The sequence below is a fragment of the Ranitomeya variabilis genome, chromosome 3 (genome assembly GCF_051348905.1).
Source record: "Ranitomeya variabilis isolate aRanVar5 chromosome 3, aRanVar5.hap1, whole genome shotgun sequence".
NCBI classification, from domain to species: domain Eukaryota; kingdom Metazoa; phylum Chordata; class Amphibia; order Anura; family Dendrobatidae; genus Ranitomeya; species Ranitomeya variabilis.
The window spans coordinates 539,688,635-539,709,724 of NC_135234.1; the positions used below are offsets into that span (position 1 = coordinate 539,688,635).

The following is a 21,090-nucleotide window of genomic DNA, read 5'->3' on the forward strand; positions in this document are numbered from 1 at the left end:
CCTGCAAAAGTGCTTGCAGGATGCGTTTTTTCGCTATAGACTTACATTAGCGACGCATTGCCACACATCGCAACCGTCTTGTGACGGTTGCGTCGTGTCACGTCGGTCTGTCGCCAGCAAAAAACGTTGCTTGTAACGTTTTTTGCAGCGTCGAGACCGTCTTTTCCGACCGCGCATGCGCGGCCAGAACTCCGCCTCCCCGCACCTCACAATGGGGCAGCGGATGCGTTGTAATAATGCATCCGCTGCCCCCGTTGTGCAAAATAATCACACTGTCCGTCGGCACGTCGGGCCGACGCATGGCGACGGCCCCATGCCGACGCCAGTGTGGAAGTAGCCTTATACAAGTCTATGGGAAAAAAAACGGATCCTGCGGGCACATTTGCAGGATCCTTTTTTTCCCAAAACGACATATTGCAACGGATCTGAAAAGACTGAAGTGTGAAAGAGGCCTAAGGGCTGCTGATCAGTGGAGAAGCAAAAATGAAAAGGTAAAGCAAAAATCATTTGGTCTTGATCATTCAGGGGTTAATAAGGCCATGAATACGGTCGTCCATGCAAATACTCAGACATGCCAGTTCTACAAAAATAGTTTTATTCAAGTTATACCATTAGACCATTATTTTTAATCTTCAGACCATTATTTTTAATCTTTAAAGAGTCCATAATAACAGGGTCTGTACCACAGGACTGGCGTATAACAAATGTGGTGCCAATATTCAAAAAAGGGGCAAAAACTGAACTCGGTAATTATAGGCCAGTAAGTTTAACCTCTACTGTGGGTAAAATCCTGGAGGGCATTCTAAGGGATGCTATACTGGAGTATCTGAAGAGGAATAACCTCGTGACCCAGTATCAGCACGGGTTTACTAGGGACCGCTCATGTCAGACTAATTTGATCAGCTTCTATGAAGAGGTAAGTTCCGGACTGGACCAAGGGAACCCAGTGGACGTAGTGTATATGGACTTTTCCAAAGCTTTTGATACGGTGCCACACAAAAGGTTGTTACATAAAATGAGAGTAATGGGGATAGGGGAAAATATGTGTAAGTGGGTTGAGAGCTGGCTCAGGGATAGGAGACAAATGGTGGTTATTAATGGAGCACACTCAGACTGGGTCGCGGTTAGCAGTGGGGTACCACAGGGGTCAGTATTGGGCCCTCTTCTTTTTAACATATTTATTAATGACCTTGTAGGGGGCATTCAGAGTAGAATTTCAATACTTGCAGATGACACTAAACTCTGTAGGGTAATCAATACAGGGGAGGACAATTTTATATTACAGGATGATTTATGTAAACTAGAAGCTTGGGCTGATAAATGGCAAATGAGCTTTAATGGGGATAAATGTAAGGTCATGCACTTGGGTAGAAGTAATAAGATGTATAACTATGTGCTTAATTCTAAAACTCTGGGCAAAACCATCAATGAAAAAGACCTGGGTGTATGGGTGGATGACAGACTCATATTCAGTGGCCAGTGTCAGGCAGCTGCTACAAAGGCAAATAAAATAATGGGATGTATTAAAAGAGGCATAGATGCTCATGAGGAGAACATAATTTTACCTCTATACAAGTCACTAGTTCGACCACACTTAGAATACTGTGCACAGTTCTGGTCTCCGGTGTATAAGAAAGACATAGCTGAACTGGAGCGGGTGCAGAGAAGAGCGACCAAGGTTATTAGAGGACTGGGGGGTCTGCAATACCAAGATAGGTTATTATACTTGGGGCTATTTAGTTTGGAAAAACGAAGACTAAGGGGTGATCTTATTTTAATGTATAAATATATGAGGGGACAGTACAAAGACCTTTCTGATGATCTTTTTAATCATAGACCTGAGACAGGGACAAGGGGGCATCCTCTACGTCTGGAGGAAAGAAGGTTTAAGCATAATAACAGACGCGGATTCTTTACTGTAAGAGCAGTGAGACTATGGAACTCTCTGCCGTATGATGTTGTAATGAGTGATTCATTAATTAAATTTAAGAGGGGACTGGATACCTTTCTGGAAAAGTATAATATTATAGGGTATATACACTAGATTCCTTGATAAGGCGTTGATCCAGGGAACTAGTCTGATTGCCGTTTGTGGAGTCGGGAAGGAATTTTTTTCCCCATGGTGGAGTTACTCTTTGCCACATGGTTTTTTTTTGCCTTCCTCTGGATCAACATGTTAGGGCATGTTAGGTTAGGCTATGGGTTGAACTAGATGGACTTAAAGTCTTCCTTCAACCTCAATAACTATGTAACTATGTAAGTTATTTTGAAAGAGTATGTAGACTTCAAGTCCTGTGCTGTTCCGATTCTGCACTATTTGAATAGTTCAGTAAATGAGCAATGCAGCCAAACCACCTGAAGTTTCTGGCATACTGCACTGGATGCATGATGCCATTGTCTCCAGCAAATGCATATACAGTTGCACTATCCTTATATTAATGTGCACTTGTACTGAAGCTTCTCATACCAGACCAATGGTGGTTGCTGCTGGCTCTTCTGCACATGTTCTGAACAAGCCCTGCCAAGACCATATGACATAAACCTCTCAAAGACTGGAGGACGCAGTCAAGGGGGCTGGGTTACAGATGAGACACAATCTTAACGTAGGTATGATTCTACTAAAATACCAGTACGGTATATAAATTGAATAGAAACAGAGCATATATTGTGTATACATTATTGGTTACCAACAGATAAACATGGAAAGTCTAATATGGTAACTGTAAACCCCTCAGCCCAACCATGGAGGCTGATAAAACATTCAGAAACCTGGAAACTACACATTAGTCCTGAAGCTGGAGGGAAGCAACCATGGATGCTGGTAAGAATAGAGGTTCAGCACACTGCTCCTGGACACTGACCTAGTGTGGAGTGGTGTTGACAGAGAAAAGCCGAAACAACAGTGCTACGAGACCGTGGATAGAGCCAACTCATTTAAAGTTCCAATTGTGGGTGAACATTGTACTGTTACATTGGACCAATGTTTGTTAATTCTAGGACTGGAATTGATCTTTGTCTTTTCAACATATTAGAGGCCACAAAGTGTTACTGCAAATAATGACCTAAGGTTATGCATAATTGAGGCAAGTGAAATTTGTGGGGTCACCTGTAGTAATAGGGTATATGCACACATTTGTCTTTTGCTGCAGACAAATCTCCTGCAAGTACTCAGGTGTTGGCAGGAATAATGCTGTTTAAAATCTGCTTATTTTTTTTACTAGCTTTTCAGAGCATTTTTAGGTCTTTGGTTTTTTTACCAATTTATATGAATGGGTGAAAAACATTGGACATCCCTGAAGATTTCTAAAACCACTTTGGTCCAAGGAAAAATTAAGCAGATTTCAGAAATCTCATTCATTTTGCTGGTACTGTAAAATTTAATTTTCTTCTTCTTCGCCCATGACTGCACCACGGAGAGAGGAGATCCGGCCATCAAGGACAGGAAACCTACAGATAAAAAGGGCAGCAGCTCTCTCCCACATCAGTTGGTTTCCTCTCCCTGCCTGAGAACCTACAGTCGGCGTACAAGGAACATACCTGAGGATTGTCGTGGGATGCCAGGCTGATCCAGGCAGTGGGGGTTCCTGCCCCAGCTGGTGTGGTATCCTGAGACGCCACCGCTGAATTCATTGGGCCTTTAGTGTGTGCGGGGAGAGGCAGCAGAGAAGAGGACTGCTGCATGCTGCCTCTCCCAGAATCTTCTCCAGCCCGGGTACAAGCAGCCGCTGGGGCTGAGACCAGGGGATGCCAGGCTTGGCTAGACCAATCCAGACAGCGGGTCCCCTGCCACGGCCAATGCGGTATCCTGAGGCACCACCGCTGAGGTCAGTGGGCCTTTAGGGTGTGTGAGGAGAGGCCACAGAGAAGAGAATCGCTGCATGCTGCCTCTCCAGGAATCTTCTTCAGCCAGGGTACAAGCAGCCGACAAGGGTCTGTGACCGGTGGACGTGTGCCCGGCACTTCCGGGAGTGGGTGTGCACACGCGGCGTTGGCGCGCCCCCATGCGCAAATGGTGCATCGGTGCATGACTGGGCAATATGGTCAGGGCATGCGTGTGGCTCGCCCCTAGGACACGGTGGCGCCGTAGTGCATTACTGGGTAATCCAGTCGGGGTGTGCGCCCCAACAGTTCCTCACAGCGAGGCTCCTTTGGTTTCTACTGCAGCTCCTGCTGCAACTGCTCTGCACAGCTCTGTGGACCTCCAGACGACTCTATGTTGAGGATGTTGACCACCTTCATAACCCCGCCGAGTTACAGCTAGACGCCTTCAGTCTTCGTGGCCCCACCGAGCCACAGCAAGTTGACTTGAAGAAAAAAAAAAATCATGGACCCGCTCGTCCAGAGCAAACACCTGCACACGTGCTTCCTGGACCGTTGCCTGCAGCCTAGCACCAATTGTAACGTCCCACACTATCTATCTGTGGATGGGGATTACTCGCTTCGCTGGTCATTGAGGCATATGCTGGGACACTCGGGGTTAAAAATAACACAAAAAAACAGTCCATTTAGTTGATTAGTAAACAGCATAAACCTCAGAAACTTGGTAATATGCAGCAACCAGTACACTGTCCGTTACACGTTCAGCTCTATAGAAAAACACAGTCTCTCACTGACCCCGGTCAGCATTACACGGATTCCTGTCCGTTACTTGTTGGTGTCCGCCACACAGGTTCCTGGATGCCTCTTGCCCTCAAAGGTATCCCGCAAACACTTCTCACTGACCCTGGTCAGTATCACTCACGGTTGTCGGACCCTCCACTCTGAAGGTATCTCACAGAACTCCTTCCTCTGGCTCAGACAAGCCAGCACTGCTTCCCAGGCTGTGCGATGTCTAGCAGGCAGGTTTTGGTCTGTAGCCACACACGCAGGAACACTTCTTTTTCACTGCACACAGACCACTCTGTAGTGTCCAGCCTGGACACATGGAAATCTGTCCACACTGACAGACTCCCAAACACTCACACCCATGTGCCAAACACACCTCCATTACATAGTTGTAACCACACCCAGGTACCCATCACATGGCTAGTCAGGTGATCGTGACATCACCACAGGTCCTCAACACACAACCATCATAGGTGTTGAGACACACCCCTTTGGGTGGGTATGTAGGTGACTGGACCCACCCATCTCTCCACGTCACCTGGAAGCCTCCCAATTTATAGTAAAACTCTCAGCTGTAGATCTGCTGAGCAAAAAACGCCCAGGCTTCCATCACAGGGCCACCCACCTCTGTGATACATACCGCCCATTAATCACATGACCAGTCGCCAAACCACAGAAAATGGAGGAAAAAATGAGTCTGGATTCATGTTCGGCGGTCCTTTCTCCACTTTCAAAAAGTCTTCACAATGACATCAGAACAGCAGTAAGGGGGAGGCTTTCCATCTTTGCTCAGGCCTGGGAGAACATCTCCAGCATCTGGGTCCTTAATATAGTGAGGGAAGGATAGTTTCACCATCTGCCGTATCAAACATTTGTAGTAACCCCCATCAAAAGATCGGTAGGAGAACAACATGCCCTAGAGACAGAGATTCTGGGCCTAGTGGACAAACAAGTCTTATGTGAGGTACTGGGCGAACAAAAAGGAAGGGGATTTTATCCCCCCTCTTTTTTATAAAAAAAAAAGCCTGATGGCTCATTCAGAACCATCATAGATCTCAGAGGTCTCAATTGCTGGGTAAAAAAATAATACCTTCAAGATGGGGTCAGTGAGTACGGCCGTAAAACTTCTCCATCACAATTGTTTTATAGCATAGACATGCCTATGACGAAGAACTTTGTATCCGCATGATGTTTTTTTTTTTTCTAGACATGAAAATAAAATTGAAGATTTTTATGAAGAGACTCCTGATGCTGGAACTTTTCTCCTTTTTTTGCTATTGCTAATGAGTGGTATCCAGCCACTTGTAACTGGCACTTGTGTTCATCAGGATTCCAGTGATGCACCACTAATCCCTTTCCCTGTTCCCAGTATGATGTACAATTGTTTTATGGTGGTGGTTGACTTAAAGGATGCTTACTATCACATCTCAATCCATCCGGACCATCAGAAATACCTTAGGGTAGCCCTGTACATTCAAGGCGAAGTCAGACATTTTCAGTTCCGAGCTTTGGACTGTCAACCCCAAAAGTATTCAATAAAGTGATAGCGAAGATGACTGCCTAATTCCGTATCCAGAACATAGTTATCATTCCTTATCTGGATGACTTTCTGATAGTAGGAAGGTCAGAGGAGCACTGTGCTGCACAGTTGAAAGAGGGGTCATTGGCCTTACAAGAACTGGACGGGATGATAACTCAAAATCAAGGCTACAAACCCCTAAGGGTGCAGACCTTCTTGGGCATTGTCCTGAGCTCCAAGCTGCAGGCTTGTTTCTTGCCTGACGGCAAGGTAGAAGGTGGTGAACCTAACCTCGGCAGACTTAGAACTTCCCCAGATGTCCCTGAGGAATATAATGTCCCTGTTGGGAACCTTATCATCCTGTATCCCAGCAATCAGATGAGCCCAATTCCATACCAGGCAGCTGCAATGGGAGATACTGTCCACACAAAGATCGCTATAAGAGCGTTTAGAAGGGAGGGTAGATCTTTCTTCAGAGGTCAGAAACTCCCTCAGATGGTTGACAAACAGGGTGAACTTGACATCAGGAGTTCCATGGGAAAGACCAGTATGTTACATAATCACGACAGACGTGAGCATCTTCGGTTGGGGGGAGCGCACCTGAGAAGTCATGCAATTCAGGGTTTCTTGGGTACCTCCGGAGCTAAAGAAATCCTCAAATCTAAAAGAACTGTGGGCGGTAAAAAGGGCTCTAGAAAGCTTTCTCCCTCTCCTCTTGGGTCGCCATGTCCGCATTATGTCAGACAACTGGGCCACAGTGGCATACATCAATCACCAGGGGGGGACAAGGTCCTCCTACCTAATGGCAGCAGCAAACAACATCCTCCAGGTGGCAGAACAATATCTCTTGTCCCTTACGACACTACACATAAGAGCAGAGAACATTAAGGCAGACTTCCTAAGCCGCAACATACTAAAACACGGGAATGGGCCCTACACCCCAGAGTGTTCCAGTAGATAGTCCATCTATAGATCTGTTTGCCAACATATACAGCAGGATGGTAAAAAGGTTCTGTTCTCTGAACGCCAGAGAAAACCCATTTGAAGTAGATTCTCTCCAAATTCCCTGGAATTTCAGGATTGCTTACGACTTTCCTCCAGTAGCCATGATTCCAGGGGTCGTGAGGAAAATTGGGGAAGAACAGGCGAGAGTGATTATGATTGCCCCCTTGTAGCCAAAAAGACCTTGGCTATCCCTATTAAGGACAATGTTTCTATCAGACCTATGGATCTGGCCGGAGATCCCGGACCTTCTCATTCAGGGGCCAATATTCCACACCCAAGTAAAGGGCTTCCATCTAGCAGCGTGGAATTTGAAAGGGCATTACTGAGTAGCAGTTTTGTTTTTTTTTACCAGGGCTAGTTTCCACCTTGCTAAAAAGTAGGAAACCCATAACAATAAAAATCTATGGCAGGACATGGAGAAAATTCTTGGAATTTTTAGGAAAGCCATTAGGCCAGAAGCCTCCAATTGGTCCTATTCCAGAGTTCCTGCAGTTGGGGTTTGAACTGGGGTTGGCTACTAGTACCCTTAAGGTCCAGGTGTCTGCCTTGGATGGATTGTATAGTTGTACCATTGTGGCTAATACATGGGTGGCATAGTTCCTAAATTCCTGCGATAGATCCAGACCAATCCCAATCCTGAGTGTTCCCCCATTGGATCTGAACTTCATGTTAGTGGCTCTAACATCAGCCTGTAAGGTGAGTGACTTACAGGCTTGTGTTACCCTCCTTCTGTACTAACCCTAAGAATCCGGGAGAAAGGAAGTTTCATAATCTTGATGTTAGAAGGGCACTGTTTCAGTATATATCTGTGACTAGCCAGTGGTGAAAGACCCAGTCCCTATTCGTAGCCTTCGAGGGTAGTAGGAAGGGTTATGGGGTGTCAAAGGGTATCATTCCCAGGTAGATTAGGAGGCCATTAGTGTAACTTACTCTGCTAGTGGTGCTCCGATCACTGATGGCATCAAGGCTCACTCCATCAGAGCCGTGGTGACCTGGGCAAATAAAGCAGAGGTATCAATTGCTAAAACCTTCTTTAGACACTATAGATTGGATCTATCCTCCTCTGCTGACTTAACCTTTGGTAGAAGGGTGCTGCAAGCTGTGGTCCCTCCCTAAGTGGTCTCCAAAAGTCTCTCAGGTTGTGCTGTCATCAGTGAAGGGAAAACATCAAGGTTATTTACTGGTAGCCAGTTTTTCCAAAACTCATGACAGCACCCGTATATTTCCCCCCCTTTTCACCTTATGGTTGTGCACTATAGTTTGTGTGTGTTTATGATGTGGTGTTGGTTATATTTGTAAAATTAACCGGGAGGTCTTCTCTTGCTCTGTAACCAACTGAAGAGGGGGAGAGGTACTGCCCTTTTATTTCAGTAGGTTCCTGTCCTGGCTGGGCGGATCCCTCTCTCAGGTGTGCTGTCATGGGTTCTGGTTAAACTGGCTACCGGTAAGTAACCTTGGTGTTTTTGGACCAAGGGATTCTGATCTAGTCCCACCAATAGGTTCCTCCTCCTGCAATTTGCTGTATGAGAACGCACTGTTGATTGATCCTGGTCTTCTATTAGTGCTTCAAAGTCCTTTTGATAGGAGATGCCAGTGGAATAAATGCATGGTTTCATGTAGTAATAAGTTGTGGTTATCGTTATTTGCATCTACAAGTGCTGGGGCATAATCTGTCCATCAGGGTTCGGTATTGGGTATTAAAAACCAGACACGCCAATCGATCACATCCCCCCTCCCACTCATCACCCCGAAAAAAAAAAAAGGCAAAAGCATCAAAAGGTTTATAAATGTGCATTATGAGAAAAGAGTTCTTCCACTTCACACTCGTACTAGTCAGATCACACATTAAAACTACATTGGTGTGCAGTAATAGTTTTGGACACTAACTGATGAGAGAGACTTAGTTTATCTTGTGCAAGTTCAAAGTCAAGTAACGAGTAATGGTTAACCCCCCAAAACAAGCCCTCATATAGCTACAAGTTGTATATTTTGGGGTAAATCTAATATAAGCAGTTTTTAGGGATTGGATCTGGAACATAACAGCAATTCTGCATTTTTTGTGTTTTGGTTTTTTTTTAAATATTTTTATTGCATTCACCACACAGAATATAACTTTATTCTGCGGAAATGCCAAATTCATATACCGTATACACTCGAGTATGAATCAAGCCACATACAAGGTTATTCTGGAAAAACAGTTGACTCCTTCTGCTCAGGCAATGTTCCCCAACTCTGAGGACTGTTTTTTTCCAGCAGGACAATGCGCCATGCCACACAGCTAGCTTAATCAAGGTGTGGATGAAAGACCACCACATCAAATCACTGTCATGGGCAGCCCAATCTCCAGACCTGAACCCCATTGAAAACCTCTGGAATGTATTCAAGAGGAACATGGATAGTCACAAGCCATCAAACAAAGAAGAACTGCTTACATTTTTGTACCAGGAGTGGCATAAGGTCACCCAGAAGCAGTGTGAAAGACTGGTGGAAAGCATGCCAAGACGCATGAAAGCTGTGAATAAAAATCATGGTTATTCCACAAAATATTGATCTCTGAACTCTTCCTGAGTTAAAACAGTAGTATTGTTGTTTCTAAATGATTATGAACTTGTTTTTTTTTTTTGCATTATTCGAGGTCTGCAAGCAATGCCTCTTTTTGTTATTTTGACTTTCTCATTTTCAGAAAATAAATACAATATGTATTGCTCGGAACTTCGGAGACATGTTGTTAGTAGTTTATAGAATAAAAGAGCAATTTACATTTTACTCAAAAATATACCTTTGAAGAGAGAAATCAGACAAACTGAAAATTTTGCAGTGGTCTTTTAACCCCTTCGCCACATGCGCCGTACTAGTACTGCGCATGTCGTGTATCCTCCTTTGATGTGGGCTCCGGCGCTGAGCCCACATCAAAGTCGCGACATGTCAGCTGTTTTGTACAGCTGACATGTGCGCTCAATAGCGGCAGGTGGAATCGCGATACAACCGCCACTATTAACTAGTTAAATGCTTTTGTCAAACGCTGACAGCGGCATTTAACTAACGCTTCCAGCCATCGGACCGGAAATGCGTGCATCGCCGACCCCCATCACATGATCGGGGGTCAGCAATTCGTCGGCATAACAACCAGAGGTCTCCTTGAGACCTCTATGGATGTTGATGCCGGCTTGCTGTGTGCACCACCCTGTGGTCGGCGCTCATAGCAAGCCTGTAATTCTACTACATAGGGGTGATCTGAGGATTGCTTCTATGTAGCCGAACAGGCTATGCCAGCTTAAAAGTTTAAATCATCCCCCTTTTCGCCCCATTCAAAATAAAACAATAAAAAAATCAAACCTACACATATTTGGTATCTCCTAATCTATCAATAATAAAAAAAATGATTAACCTGATCGCTTAACGACGTAGCGAGAAAAAAAATTAAAGAAGGCCAGAATTACGTTTTTTTGGTCGCCGCGGCATTGCATTAAAATGCAATAACGGGCGATCAAAAGAACGTATCTGTACAAAAGTGGTATCATTAAAAACTTCAACTCCGCAAGCAAAAAATAAGCCCTCACTCGACCCGAGATCACGCAAAATGGAGACGCTACGGGTATTGGAAAATTGCGCAATTTTTTTTTATAGCAAAGTTTGGAATTTTTTTTTCACCACTTAGACACCAAACATGTCTAGGTTATTTTTTATCTATGAACTCGTAATAACCTGGAGAATCATTAATGTCAGGTCAGTTTTAGCATTTAGTGACCCTAGCAAAAAAGCCAAACAAAAAACGTGTGGGATTGCACTTTTTTTGCAATTTCACCACACTTGGAATTTTTTTCCCGTTTTCTAGTACAAGACATGGTAAAAGCAATGATGTCGTTCAAAAGTACAATTCGTCCCGCAAATAGTAAGCCCTCACATGGCCATATTGACGGAAAAATAAAAAGTTATGGCTCTGGGAAGGAGGGGAGTGAAAAATGAAAATGCAAAAACGAAAAAGGGCTGCGTCTTGAAGGGGTTAATTTTTGCCAGAGCTGAATATTTAAAAAAAAAAAAAATAAATAAAAAGTAAAATAAAAAAGGAGAGGTAGTCTGACAGTATTAAATCCAAATGATCTGCTTTCCCCTGTCATGGCCCGATATTAATCAGAGGTTCCATCCAGTTAAACCAAGTTTTGTAGAAGCGCTCATGTGAATTGCTAACTGTAGAGGGGAGCGTTTTTTGTGGCACTAGTTGCAGTTCTTATTAAATTCATTTTTGGGTAAATATGATTTTTGGATTGTATTTTATTAAATTCCTTATGAGATGAACAAAAAACAGTATTTGAGTCATTATACTGATAACAAAATATGATTCGTTTAAAATCTGAATCATTGCAGTCCAATCTTTGAATTCCCTGTTATTTACCCTTTTAACTTTTTTATATTATTTTCTGTTGGGGAAAATATTGTTAACTTTTTAATTTTCTCACACTCCTCAACACTGAAATTAAAACACCAAAAAGGAAAATTTTTGGTATTATGAAAATCGCAGGGTCAATAGTCATGTTAGGTTTTCTAATTTCTATGCATATGATTAAAACCTAGGAAGTAATTTTTCAAAACCTCTTGATGTAGTCAGCATTGAACATGAGCACTGCTAGCTAAATATGTGCACTTACATGTGTTGACATGCGATCAATGACGTTATTAATAGTTGTCTGAGGACTCTTCTGCCACACTGCATGCACTCAGGCAGATAAATCACTAATATTTGTTGATGCAGTTGCTAATCAATGACATCTCCGATGTGCTCAACAGAAGTCAACTACCGTAGCTCACGTTACCACAAGCAAAATGTAGCCTGGTATTGTGTTGAAAAAAAGCTACTGGGACACTTTGGAGAAATTGCCTTTCTAATGTTTCCATGACCAAATGAATGTGTATTTGGATTGAAGACTAAGGCTATGTGCACACTTTGCGTTTTTTTGCTGTGGATCTGCAGCGTTTTTGGACGCTGCGGATCCGCAGCAGTTTTCCATGTGGTGTACAGTACTATGTTAACCTATGGAAAACAAAAAACGCTGTGCACATGCTGCGAAAAAAGCGCGGAAACGCAGCGGTTTTCATTCCGCAGCATGTCAATTCAATGTGCGGAATACGCAGCGGTTTGGCACCTGCTCCATGTTAAAAACCCCCAGGTGTCTAAAACCGCAGTGGAAACCGCACAAAAAAACGCGATAAATCCGCAGTACTTTTTGCACTGCGGATTTTATCAAATCCGCTGCTGAATCCGCAAAGTGTGCACATAGCCTAAAGGGGTCTGGATACCACACAATATGTCACTAGAAAACATAGGACTGGTGTGACGTTTTCTTGTGAAGAACTCTTAAGGCTGTGTGCACACGTTGCGTTTTTTTCGCCATAAAAACACACACAAAAAAAAAACGCTTACATATGCATCCTATCATTTAGAATGCATTCTGCAATTTTTGTTCACAGTGAAATCTAGCTTAATGAATATGAAAGACCGGAGGAAAGCTGAGTATAAAGGGTTAAGAACAAAATACTTTATTAATAAATACGTCAAGTAACAAACAGTACAAGAAATGTTAAAAGAAAGGACAGGATGTATGGACGATCCCTGGCACCATCAACCCCCCATTAGTATAGAACCTTTCTAGGAAACAAAAACACCAGCTCTCCATATAGTATACACATGTAATGACCGAGTGGTCTACATATACATAATAAATTAACTGGAGCAGCGCTTACCAAGAAAATGTATAGCAGGGTAGCAAGGCTGGATGGATGGTGGTACCAGGTTGGATCTTAAAGACAGCCCAACGCACGTTTCGCCTCTTTAGTATGCAGCTTTTTCAAGGGGATACTGTCATATCTCAGCAAGGACCTTAAATAGCCCACATAGAGTCACATGGGGCCGGTCACATGTTGTGAACCGGCCAATAGTATTGGCATAAGCGGCGCATGCGCACCGCAAACCGCAGGTCCTGCCGCGGCCAATGGCGTCAAGCACAGACGCGCACGCGCGGGGACTGCACGTCACCGCGCACGCGCGAAGGGGCCAGATAGACCCCACGACTGAAGGAGGAAGCCGGGCGCATGCGCACAGCCAGGTAACCATGACAGAGGGAACAAACACATACACAAAAATACAATATTCACAGCAGGGAGAACAGTCCTCTGTTAATGTCAAGTTCTGTGGACCATAATAGGTCTCTGGATGATATTATTGACAAGTAGTCTTCCTGTGGATGTAATCCCTCCGCATAACATATGCCTTAAGTTAGCCAGTGCATAAGATTCAGTCCAGATCTGTGGAATGGCTGGAAGCCTTTGAAGACATATATGGGCATATTCAGGTCCGTGCCCTAAGATTTACTAAAGATATAAGAAAAAGTCAGGACAAAGTGTAAAATAAAAACCGAATTAAAAACAAAGAAGAAAATCCAAACCAGGATCATGGGGGAGCAAGATTATATGGGGCCGATTTCATGAACCCCATGAATAGGTTTCAATAATCACAGGAATGAGGCAAAGCTTAGCGTCTCATTTAACCCATTAAGCACCATTTTGTTGAGGCGTACGATCCAGCTTGCCTCTCGTGCAGTCCCCGCGCGTGCGCGTCTGTGCTTGACGCCGTTGGCCGCGGCAGGACCTGTGGTTTGCGGCGCGCATGCGCCGCTTATGCCAATACCATTGGCCGGTTCACAACATGTGACCGGCCCCATGTGGGCTATTTAAGGTCCTTGCTGAGATAGGACAGTATCCCCTTGAAAAAGCTGCATACTAAAGAGGCGAAACGTGCGTTGGGGTGTCTTTACGATCAAACCTGGTACCACCATCCATCCAGCCTTGCTACCCTGCTATACATTTTCTTGGTAAGCGCTGCTCTAGTTAATTTATTATGGATATGTAGACCACTCGGTCATTACATGTGTATACTATATGGAGAGCTGGTATTTTGTTTCCTAGAAAGGTTCTATACTAATGGGGGGTTGATGGTGCCAGGGATCATCCATACATCTTGTCCTTTCTTTTAACATTTCTTGTACTGTTTGTTACTTGACGTATTTATTAATAAAGTATTTTGTTCTTAACCCTTTATACTCAGCTTTCCTCCGGTCTTTCTTGTATTTATTGAGTGGGTTAACATGTGGCTCCTTCTGGAGTGGCATTGTCTAGTGTAATTCACGTAGGACATAGTCATTATGTGGGTTTCTGGCATTCTGATGATCTTAATATGGGTAATTTTAATATTCTTATGTCTGTCAGGCTAAATCAAACCTGTGACACCTTTAGAAGTAAAAAAAAAAGTATTGTTTACTGTAACATGGGGCATGTGGCAAACTGTCATGTTCATATGACCAAATGATCAAAGCCTGAACTCGTGTTTAATTGCTCCCTGCTGTTAGGCTACCCCGTTATGATCAAGGCCTCAGCGGGTGGCGGTGGGAAAGGCATGAGGATTGCTTGGGATGATGAAGAGACCAGGTGAGCTGTTGTCCACACTGCTAACTTTGATTAATGCTCCCAAATTCTACATCTTTGTGTTGAGGATATGTGCTGGACTATAACTTCAAAGCTATCTGAAGTCTATAATAGCCAGACTCCATACTTATAATTATTTATTTTTGCTCTGTATATTTAAGCTTATATTGTCTTTGTGATGAAAACAATATATGTAATGTATTTTTATCCTGACACTTTTTATTTAAGCTTTACATGTACAAATAGCATATAATAGAATTGTTTCCAATTGATTTTTTGAAGAGCTGTTATTTTTTATTAGTGCATTTCTCTGGTATGAAACCAGGAGCAGAAGCCCTCCACAGATGGACACATAAACTGTACCAATATAACTATTTATTTCTTCTCAGAATGTTTTGGAATACGGTAAGTCCATAATCTACTAAACATTTCATATGGATCCTTGTGTAGCTCGAGTTTCTATTTAATATTTGGCAAGCTTCAATTTTTTCCCTAAATAAGATGTTCAGGAAACAATACATCATATCAGGTTCACTCTTAGAGAGGACCACTCATCGGGTCTAAAATGGCCAGTTTTTGTTCTTATTTTATTTTTGTTATTCCCATAAGTGTTCTGTATGTTTTGTATTTATTTATTTTTTTTAATCCAACAAACCGTTCCAGAGATGGAGCCTTTTTTTGTTTACTGCTAACTTTAAAGCCCCCGTCACACTAAGCGAGGTCGCTAGCGAGATCGCTGCTGAGTCACAAGTTTTGTGACGCAACAGCGACCTCAATAGCGATCTCGCTTTGTGTGACACGTAGCAGCGACCAGGCCCCTGCTGTGAGATCGCTGGTCGTGTCGGAATGGCCTGGACCTTTTTTTGATCGTTGAGGTCCCGCTGACATCGCTGAATCGGTGTGTGTGACACGGATTCAGCGATGTCTTCACTGGTAACCAGGGTAAACATCGGGTTACTAAGCGCAGGGCCGCGCTTAGTAACCCGAAGTTTACCCTGGTTACCATCGTAAATGTAAAAAAAACCAAATACTACATACTCACATTCCGGTGTCCGTCAGGTCCCTTGCCGTCCGCTTCCCACACTGACTGACTGCCGGCCGTAAAGTGAAAGCACAGCGGTGACGTCACCGCTCTGCTGTTAGGGCCGGCGCTCAGTCAGTGCAGGAAGCGGACGCCGGGGGACGCGAAGGTGAGTATGTACTGTTTGTTTTTTTACATTTTACACTGGTAACCAGGGTAAACATCGGGTTACTAAGCGTGGCCCTGCGCTTAGTAATCCGATGTTTACCCTGGTTACCCGGGGACCTGGGCATAGTTGGTCGCTGGAGAGCGGTCTGTGTGACAGCTCCCCAGCGACCACACAGCGACTAAACAGCGACGCTGCAGCGATCGGCATCGTTGTCTGTATCGCTGCAGCGTCGCTAAGTGTGACGGGGCCTTAAGGCTGTGTGACCTTGATGAGTTTTTGTTGTTTTTGCACTGTGCGTTTTCACTGCATTAAAAATGCAGCATCTTGCAGTTCTAGCAAAGTGGATGGAATTTATAGAAATCTCAAGCCGACTGTGTTTTTTTCTGGGGGGGGGGGGGTGTCAGTGTAAACTGTCTCATGGCGTGTGTTTTAGAAACTGCAACATATCAACTCCCGTGTACGCTGAGTTTTATGTGCAGATTTTCCCCATAGACCGCAATGAAAACACACTGAAAACGCATGTAATTTGCACATGAAGTTTTATTAGAGAGAAATACCAGGAAGTATAAAAAGGAAGCAGTATTATTTAAAATGTGGCATACCAACAAGAAACAAAATACGCAGCATCAAAAACTTAATAACACATATGAAAAGCTCAAGCACAATGAAAAGAACGCACGTAACATAATTTACATAATAGGAGCAGAAATGCTGCAGAAAATTTGCAATATCAAAAACTTACCAAAAGCTTATCGTGAGAACGTATCCTTGTAGTCTTTTAGTGTCTAGCATGATTCTCTGGGTGCGTGTATTTAAGCATCTCTGCGGAATTACCCTGTGAGCAACAACCCCTCAATAAACACCATACAATTAGCCTAAGATAAAAAGGCCCATATCTCTGGAACTGTATGGTGAATTTAAAACAAAACAGGAAAAAAAAACTGAATTCAAAGGAATACCCAAGAATAAGGCTAGGGTCGCATTGTGTTAGGGCAGTCCGTTTAGCGCATAGCGCTACGGACTGCGCTAACGCAATGTTCCAAAAGGGATCGCGTTAGCCGATCCCGCTAGCGCAGATCCCCGACGGCACATTGCTAGCGCACGCCCAATGTGGGCGGGCGCTAGCGATGCGTTCGCCATTACAGGCAATGGCGGCGTTAACGGACTATGTTACACCGCATTATGCCGCGGTGTAACGTAGTCCGTTAAACGCGGTCACATAACGCAATGTGACCCTAGCCTAATAGAAAAATAATAAAATAAACTGACTACTTTATCTGGTGACAGATCCCCTTTAACCACTCAGTGACCACTAATACGTCTTTTTACCTACCTGCGATATGAGACTAGCATCCCTCGAAGGGTGACAATCGAGCAGCTGTACAGTACAGCTGACAACTTTCTGCATCAGCCATGATCAATGTTGGCACGGACTATGGCTATCTGAAGTAAAGGGATATTATTCAAAGTTAAAAAAATTGCTATTTTAAAAAAATCTAATTTCTTATATTTTTTTTTTATAAATAAACACTAAACCGATCAACCTAAATGTACCATTATCATAAAGTATAATGTGTAATGAAAAAACTGTCTCAAAATTAATGGGGTATGTTGAAACCTTTGGGTTACTACTAAATAAATTGACACGTCAGATTTAAAAAATTTGGCCTCGTCACTAAGGTGTTAAATAAATAACCATGTGTCCCACAAATAAAGGTGAAAAATCTCAATGCCGCATTCCAAAACTAAACTTATGCTCAGTGTTTAAAACCCAAAACTCATTAAAAGTTGAATGATTTTTTTAAGCCACAATCAGAAGCCAAAATGCTTGAGCTCACAAGAATGGAAGGATTCTTAATTTGCTGTGGTCGTTGTCTGGGTTACTGGCCACCCCTGCCAGTCTATCAGCGTGTCTGAGCATATGCAGCACTTGCAAGATCTTTTCAAAAGAAAACTGATGGAAATCTGACGGTATCGTTGGAGCTCACGGTCCGGACAGTTTGTTGTCCCTGTGCTCTCTGATAGTAATGCAGCCTCAGAGACCGGTCTCTTATGTAGAGCCATTAAGTCCACAGTGCTTTACAGACAAAAAGTAAGTAAATATAATATCAGCCATTCTCAAAATTCTGAATTCAGGGATGAAAGGCCAACTTTCCGATTACTGAGAGAGGAGATGGCAGTTATTACTGATAGGATTCTATGTAGGAGGGAGGAGCTAGAGGCAGAGCTCCTCTCCCTTCTATCTACACATGTGTATCCATAGCAATTGCTATGTCCCATTTCAGTAATGGGAAAGTCTTTCTTCACTGAATACAGATTTTACTGAAAAACTGCAAATTGTCTCTTCAGCGAGGAGGAGAACTAGAACTTTAGTGCCACCTATAGGAAGTAGCAATCCTAAAAGTCAATGTTGACCCTTTAACTAGGCTTGTCACATGACTTAAGGCCCCGTCTCACATAGCGAGATCGCTAGCGAGATCGCTGCTGAGTCACTAGTTTTGTGACGCAACAGCGACCTCAGTAGCGATCTCGCTATGTGTGACACGTACCAGTGATCAGGCCCCTGCTGCGAGATCGCTGGTCGTGTCGGAATGGCCTGGACCTTTTTTTGGTCGTTGAGGTCCCGCTGACATCGCTGAATCGGTGTGTGTGACACCGATCCAGCGATGTCTTCACTGGTAACCAGGGTAAACATCGGGTTACTAAGCGCAGGGCCGCGCTTAGTAACCCGATGTTTACCCTGGTTACCAGCGTAAATGTAAAAAAAACCAAACAGTACATACTCACCATCTGTTGCCCGTCAGGTCCCTTGGCGTCTGCTTCCTGCTCTGACTGAGCCGCCGTAAAGTGAGAGCACAGCAGTGACGTCACCGCTGCGCTCTGCTCTCACTGTACGGCACTCAGAGCAGGAAGCAGACGGCAAGGGACCTGACGGGCAACAGATGGTGAGTATGTAGTGTTTGTTTTTTTTGGTAACCAGGGTAAACATCGGGTTACTAAAGCGCGGCCCTGCGCTTAGTAACCCGATGTTTACCCTGGTTACCCGGGTGCTGCAGGGGGACTTCGGCATCGTTGAAGACAGTTTCAATGATGCCGAAGTCGTTCCCCTGATCGTTGGTCGCTGGAGAGAGCTGTCTGTGTGACAGCTCCCCAGCGACCACACAGCGACGCTGCAGCGATCAGCATCATTGTCTGTATCGCTGCAGCGTCGCTGTGTGAGACGGGGCCTTTAGGATAAAAGCCAAAACCAAAGTCTCAATTTGCAGACACTGTTTCGGGTTACTGCTGCTCGGCAGTGCCGGCTCGAGGCCCACCTACACAGGAGATCCTGATTTTTTGCTAGCACTGCTTTGTATAGCACAGGCGATCGGACGATCGCAGCTTCAATTCTCCTAAGAGGACTGTTGGAGACAGTAAAATGTCAAAAAAAAAAAAAAGTTTTTAAAATATAAACAAAAAACAAAGTTCAAATCGCCCCCCTTTTTTGCCTCATTGAAGAAAAGAATATATTTATCCCTGCATTCAGAAATGTCTGATCTATCAAAATAAAAAAAACAATTCATATGATCAGCGTATCAAGGAAAACCATCTAAACACCAAAATTAGTTGTTTTTTTTTGGCAGGCTCAAGATTGCAATAAAATACAAAAAGAGGCAATCAAAACATTTTATTTACTCCAACATGGTATCAATAAAAACGTCAGCACAGGGCGCAAAAAGTAAGCCATCACCCAGCCCCAGATCCCGAAAAATGAAAATTTTCCGGGTCTCGGAAAATGGTGCCAAACACAAAAACTTTTTTTTTTTATTCATACACATTTCAGATTTTTTTTTCACCAATAAAATAATAATAAAAAAAAGAACTAAACATGTTTGGTATCTGCACACCTGTACTGACCTGGGGTATCCTATTTCCGGGTCAGTTTTACCATATAGAGACATGGTAAATTAAAAAGAAAAAAAAATTGTGGAATTGCATTTTTTTTTTTTTTTTTTTCAATTTCACCGCTCTTGGATTTTTTTCCCCCCTGTTTTCCATTACGCTATATTGTAAAAACAAATGATGTCGTTTAAAAGTACAACTTGTACAAGTCCTCATATGGCTATATTGAAGGAAAAATAAAAAATGAAGGAAAAAGTGAAACCACGGAAAATGGCCATGGTGTGAAGGGGATAAATGACACCTGGACTACTTTTAGGCTATGTGCACACGTAGGAAATGTGGTGCAGAATTTTCTGCACTAAATCTGCATCTGCAGATTTGATGCAGTTTCTGTGCAGTTTCTATGCAGTTTCTATGCAGTTTCTGTGCAGTTTCTGTGCAGTTTCTGTGCAGTTTCTATGCAGTTTCTATGCAGTTTCTATGCAGTTTCTATGCAGTTTCTATGCAGTTTCTATGCAGATTCTATGCAGATTCTATGCAGTTTCTGCGCAGATTCTATGCAGTTTCTGTGCAGTTTCTGTGCAGATTCTATGCAGTTTCTATGCAGTTTCTGTGCAGTACAATGTAAATCAATGGGGAAAAAAAAAAGCTGTGCACATGGTGCAGAAATATCTGCAGCAGAAACGCTGCAGAACTGCACAAAATAAGCGACGTGCACTTCTTTGAAATCTGCAGCATTTCTGCGCAGATTTTTCTGCACCATGTGCACAGCTTTTTTTTTTTCCCATTGATTTACATTGTACTGTAAATCACAGTGCAGTTCTGCAGCGTTTCTGCAGCAGAAAAATCTGCTGCAGTTCTGCACCAATTCTGCACTAAATCTGCATCGTGTGCACATACCCTTAGGGACATTTTTTTTTTTTTTTTTTTAAACTGAACTCAATACGGTTTATTTGGGGTTATATTCATTTTAGTAATTTTGGATTTCATTACTTTTTTTTGAACCATTAGGCTTTTACAGTTTTTGTTTCCTTCCAGAATGCTGACTTCATAATGAATTAACTGAGAATCTGTTTAGTGAGCTAATTCTGAATATCTCTACTGATTTTTGTCCAAGTCAAAGTTTAAGCTCAATTCATGTGTTCTTTGGATATAGAGGAGTTCAGAAAAAGACAGATAAGAGTTACTAACTCCGTCAGAATGAGCTTGTTCATGGATGCCTACTCATTCGGCAGCCAGTAGGAGACAGTGAGACAAAGACTTTTTAATGAAACCCATTTGTGAAAATGATTTTTTTTGCCTAAAATATGTGCATTACCCATGTCTTTTAAGGTGGTACTTAATGTGAGTGTATGACCGGGTTCAGACTGCCATATTTTATACAGGATGGGACCGCAGAGCACATGCCTCATA

The 21,090-nt window shown here is 43.3% G+C and overlaps 1 protein-coding gene across 1 annotated transcript in view; it reads left to right on the forward strand.

The window, feature by feature from the left end:
• Positions 1–21,090, forward strand: part of PCCA (propionyl-CoA carboxylase subunit alpha) — a 658,713-nt gene that overhangs the window by 234,322 nt on the left and 403,301 nt on the right. The window contains exon 9 of the mRNA XM_077297080.1: positions 14,530–14,608. Coding sequence (XP_077153195.1) covers positions 14,530–14,608 — 79 coding nt within the window. The remainder of the gene's footprint in view (positions 1–14,529; positions 14,609–21,090) is intronic.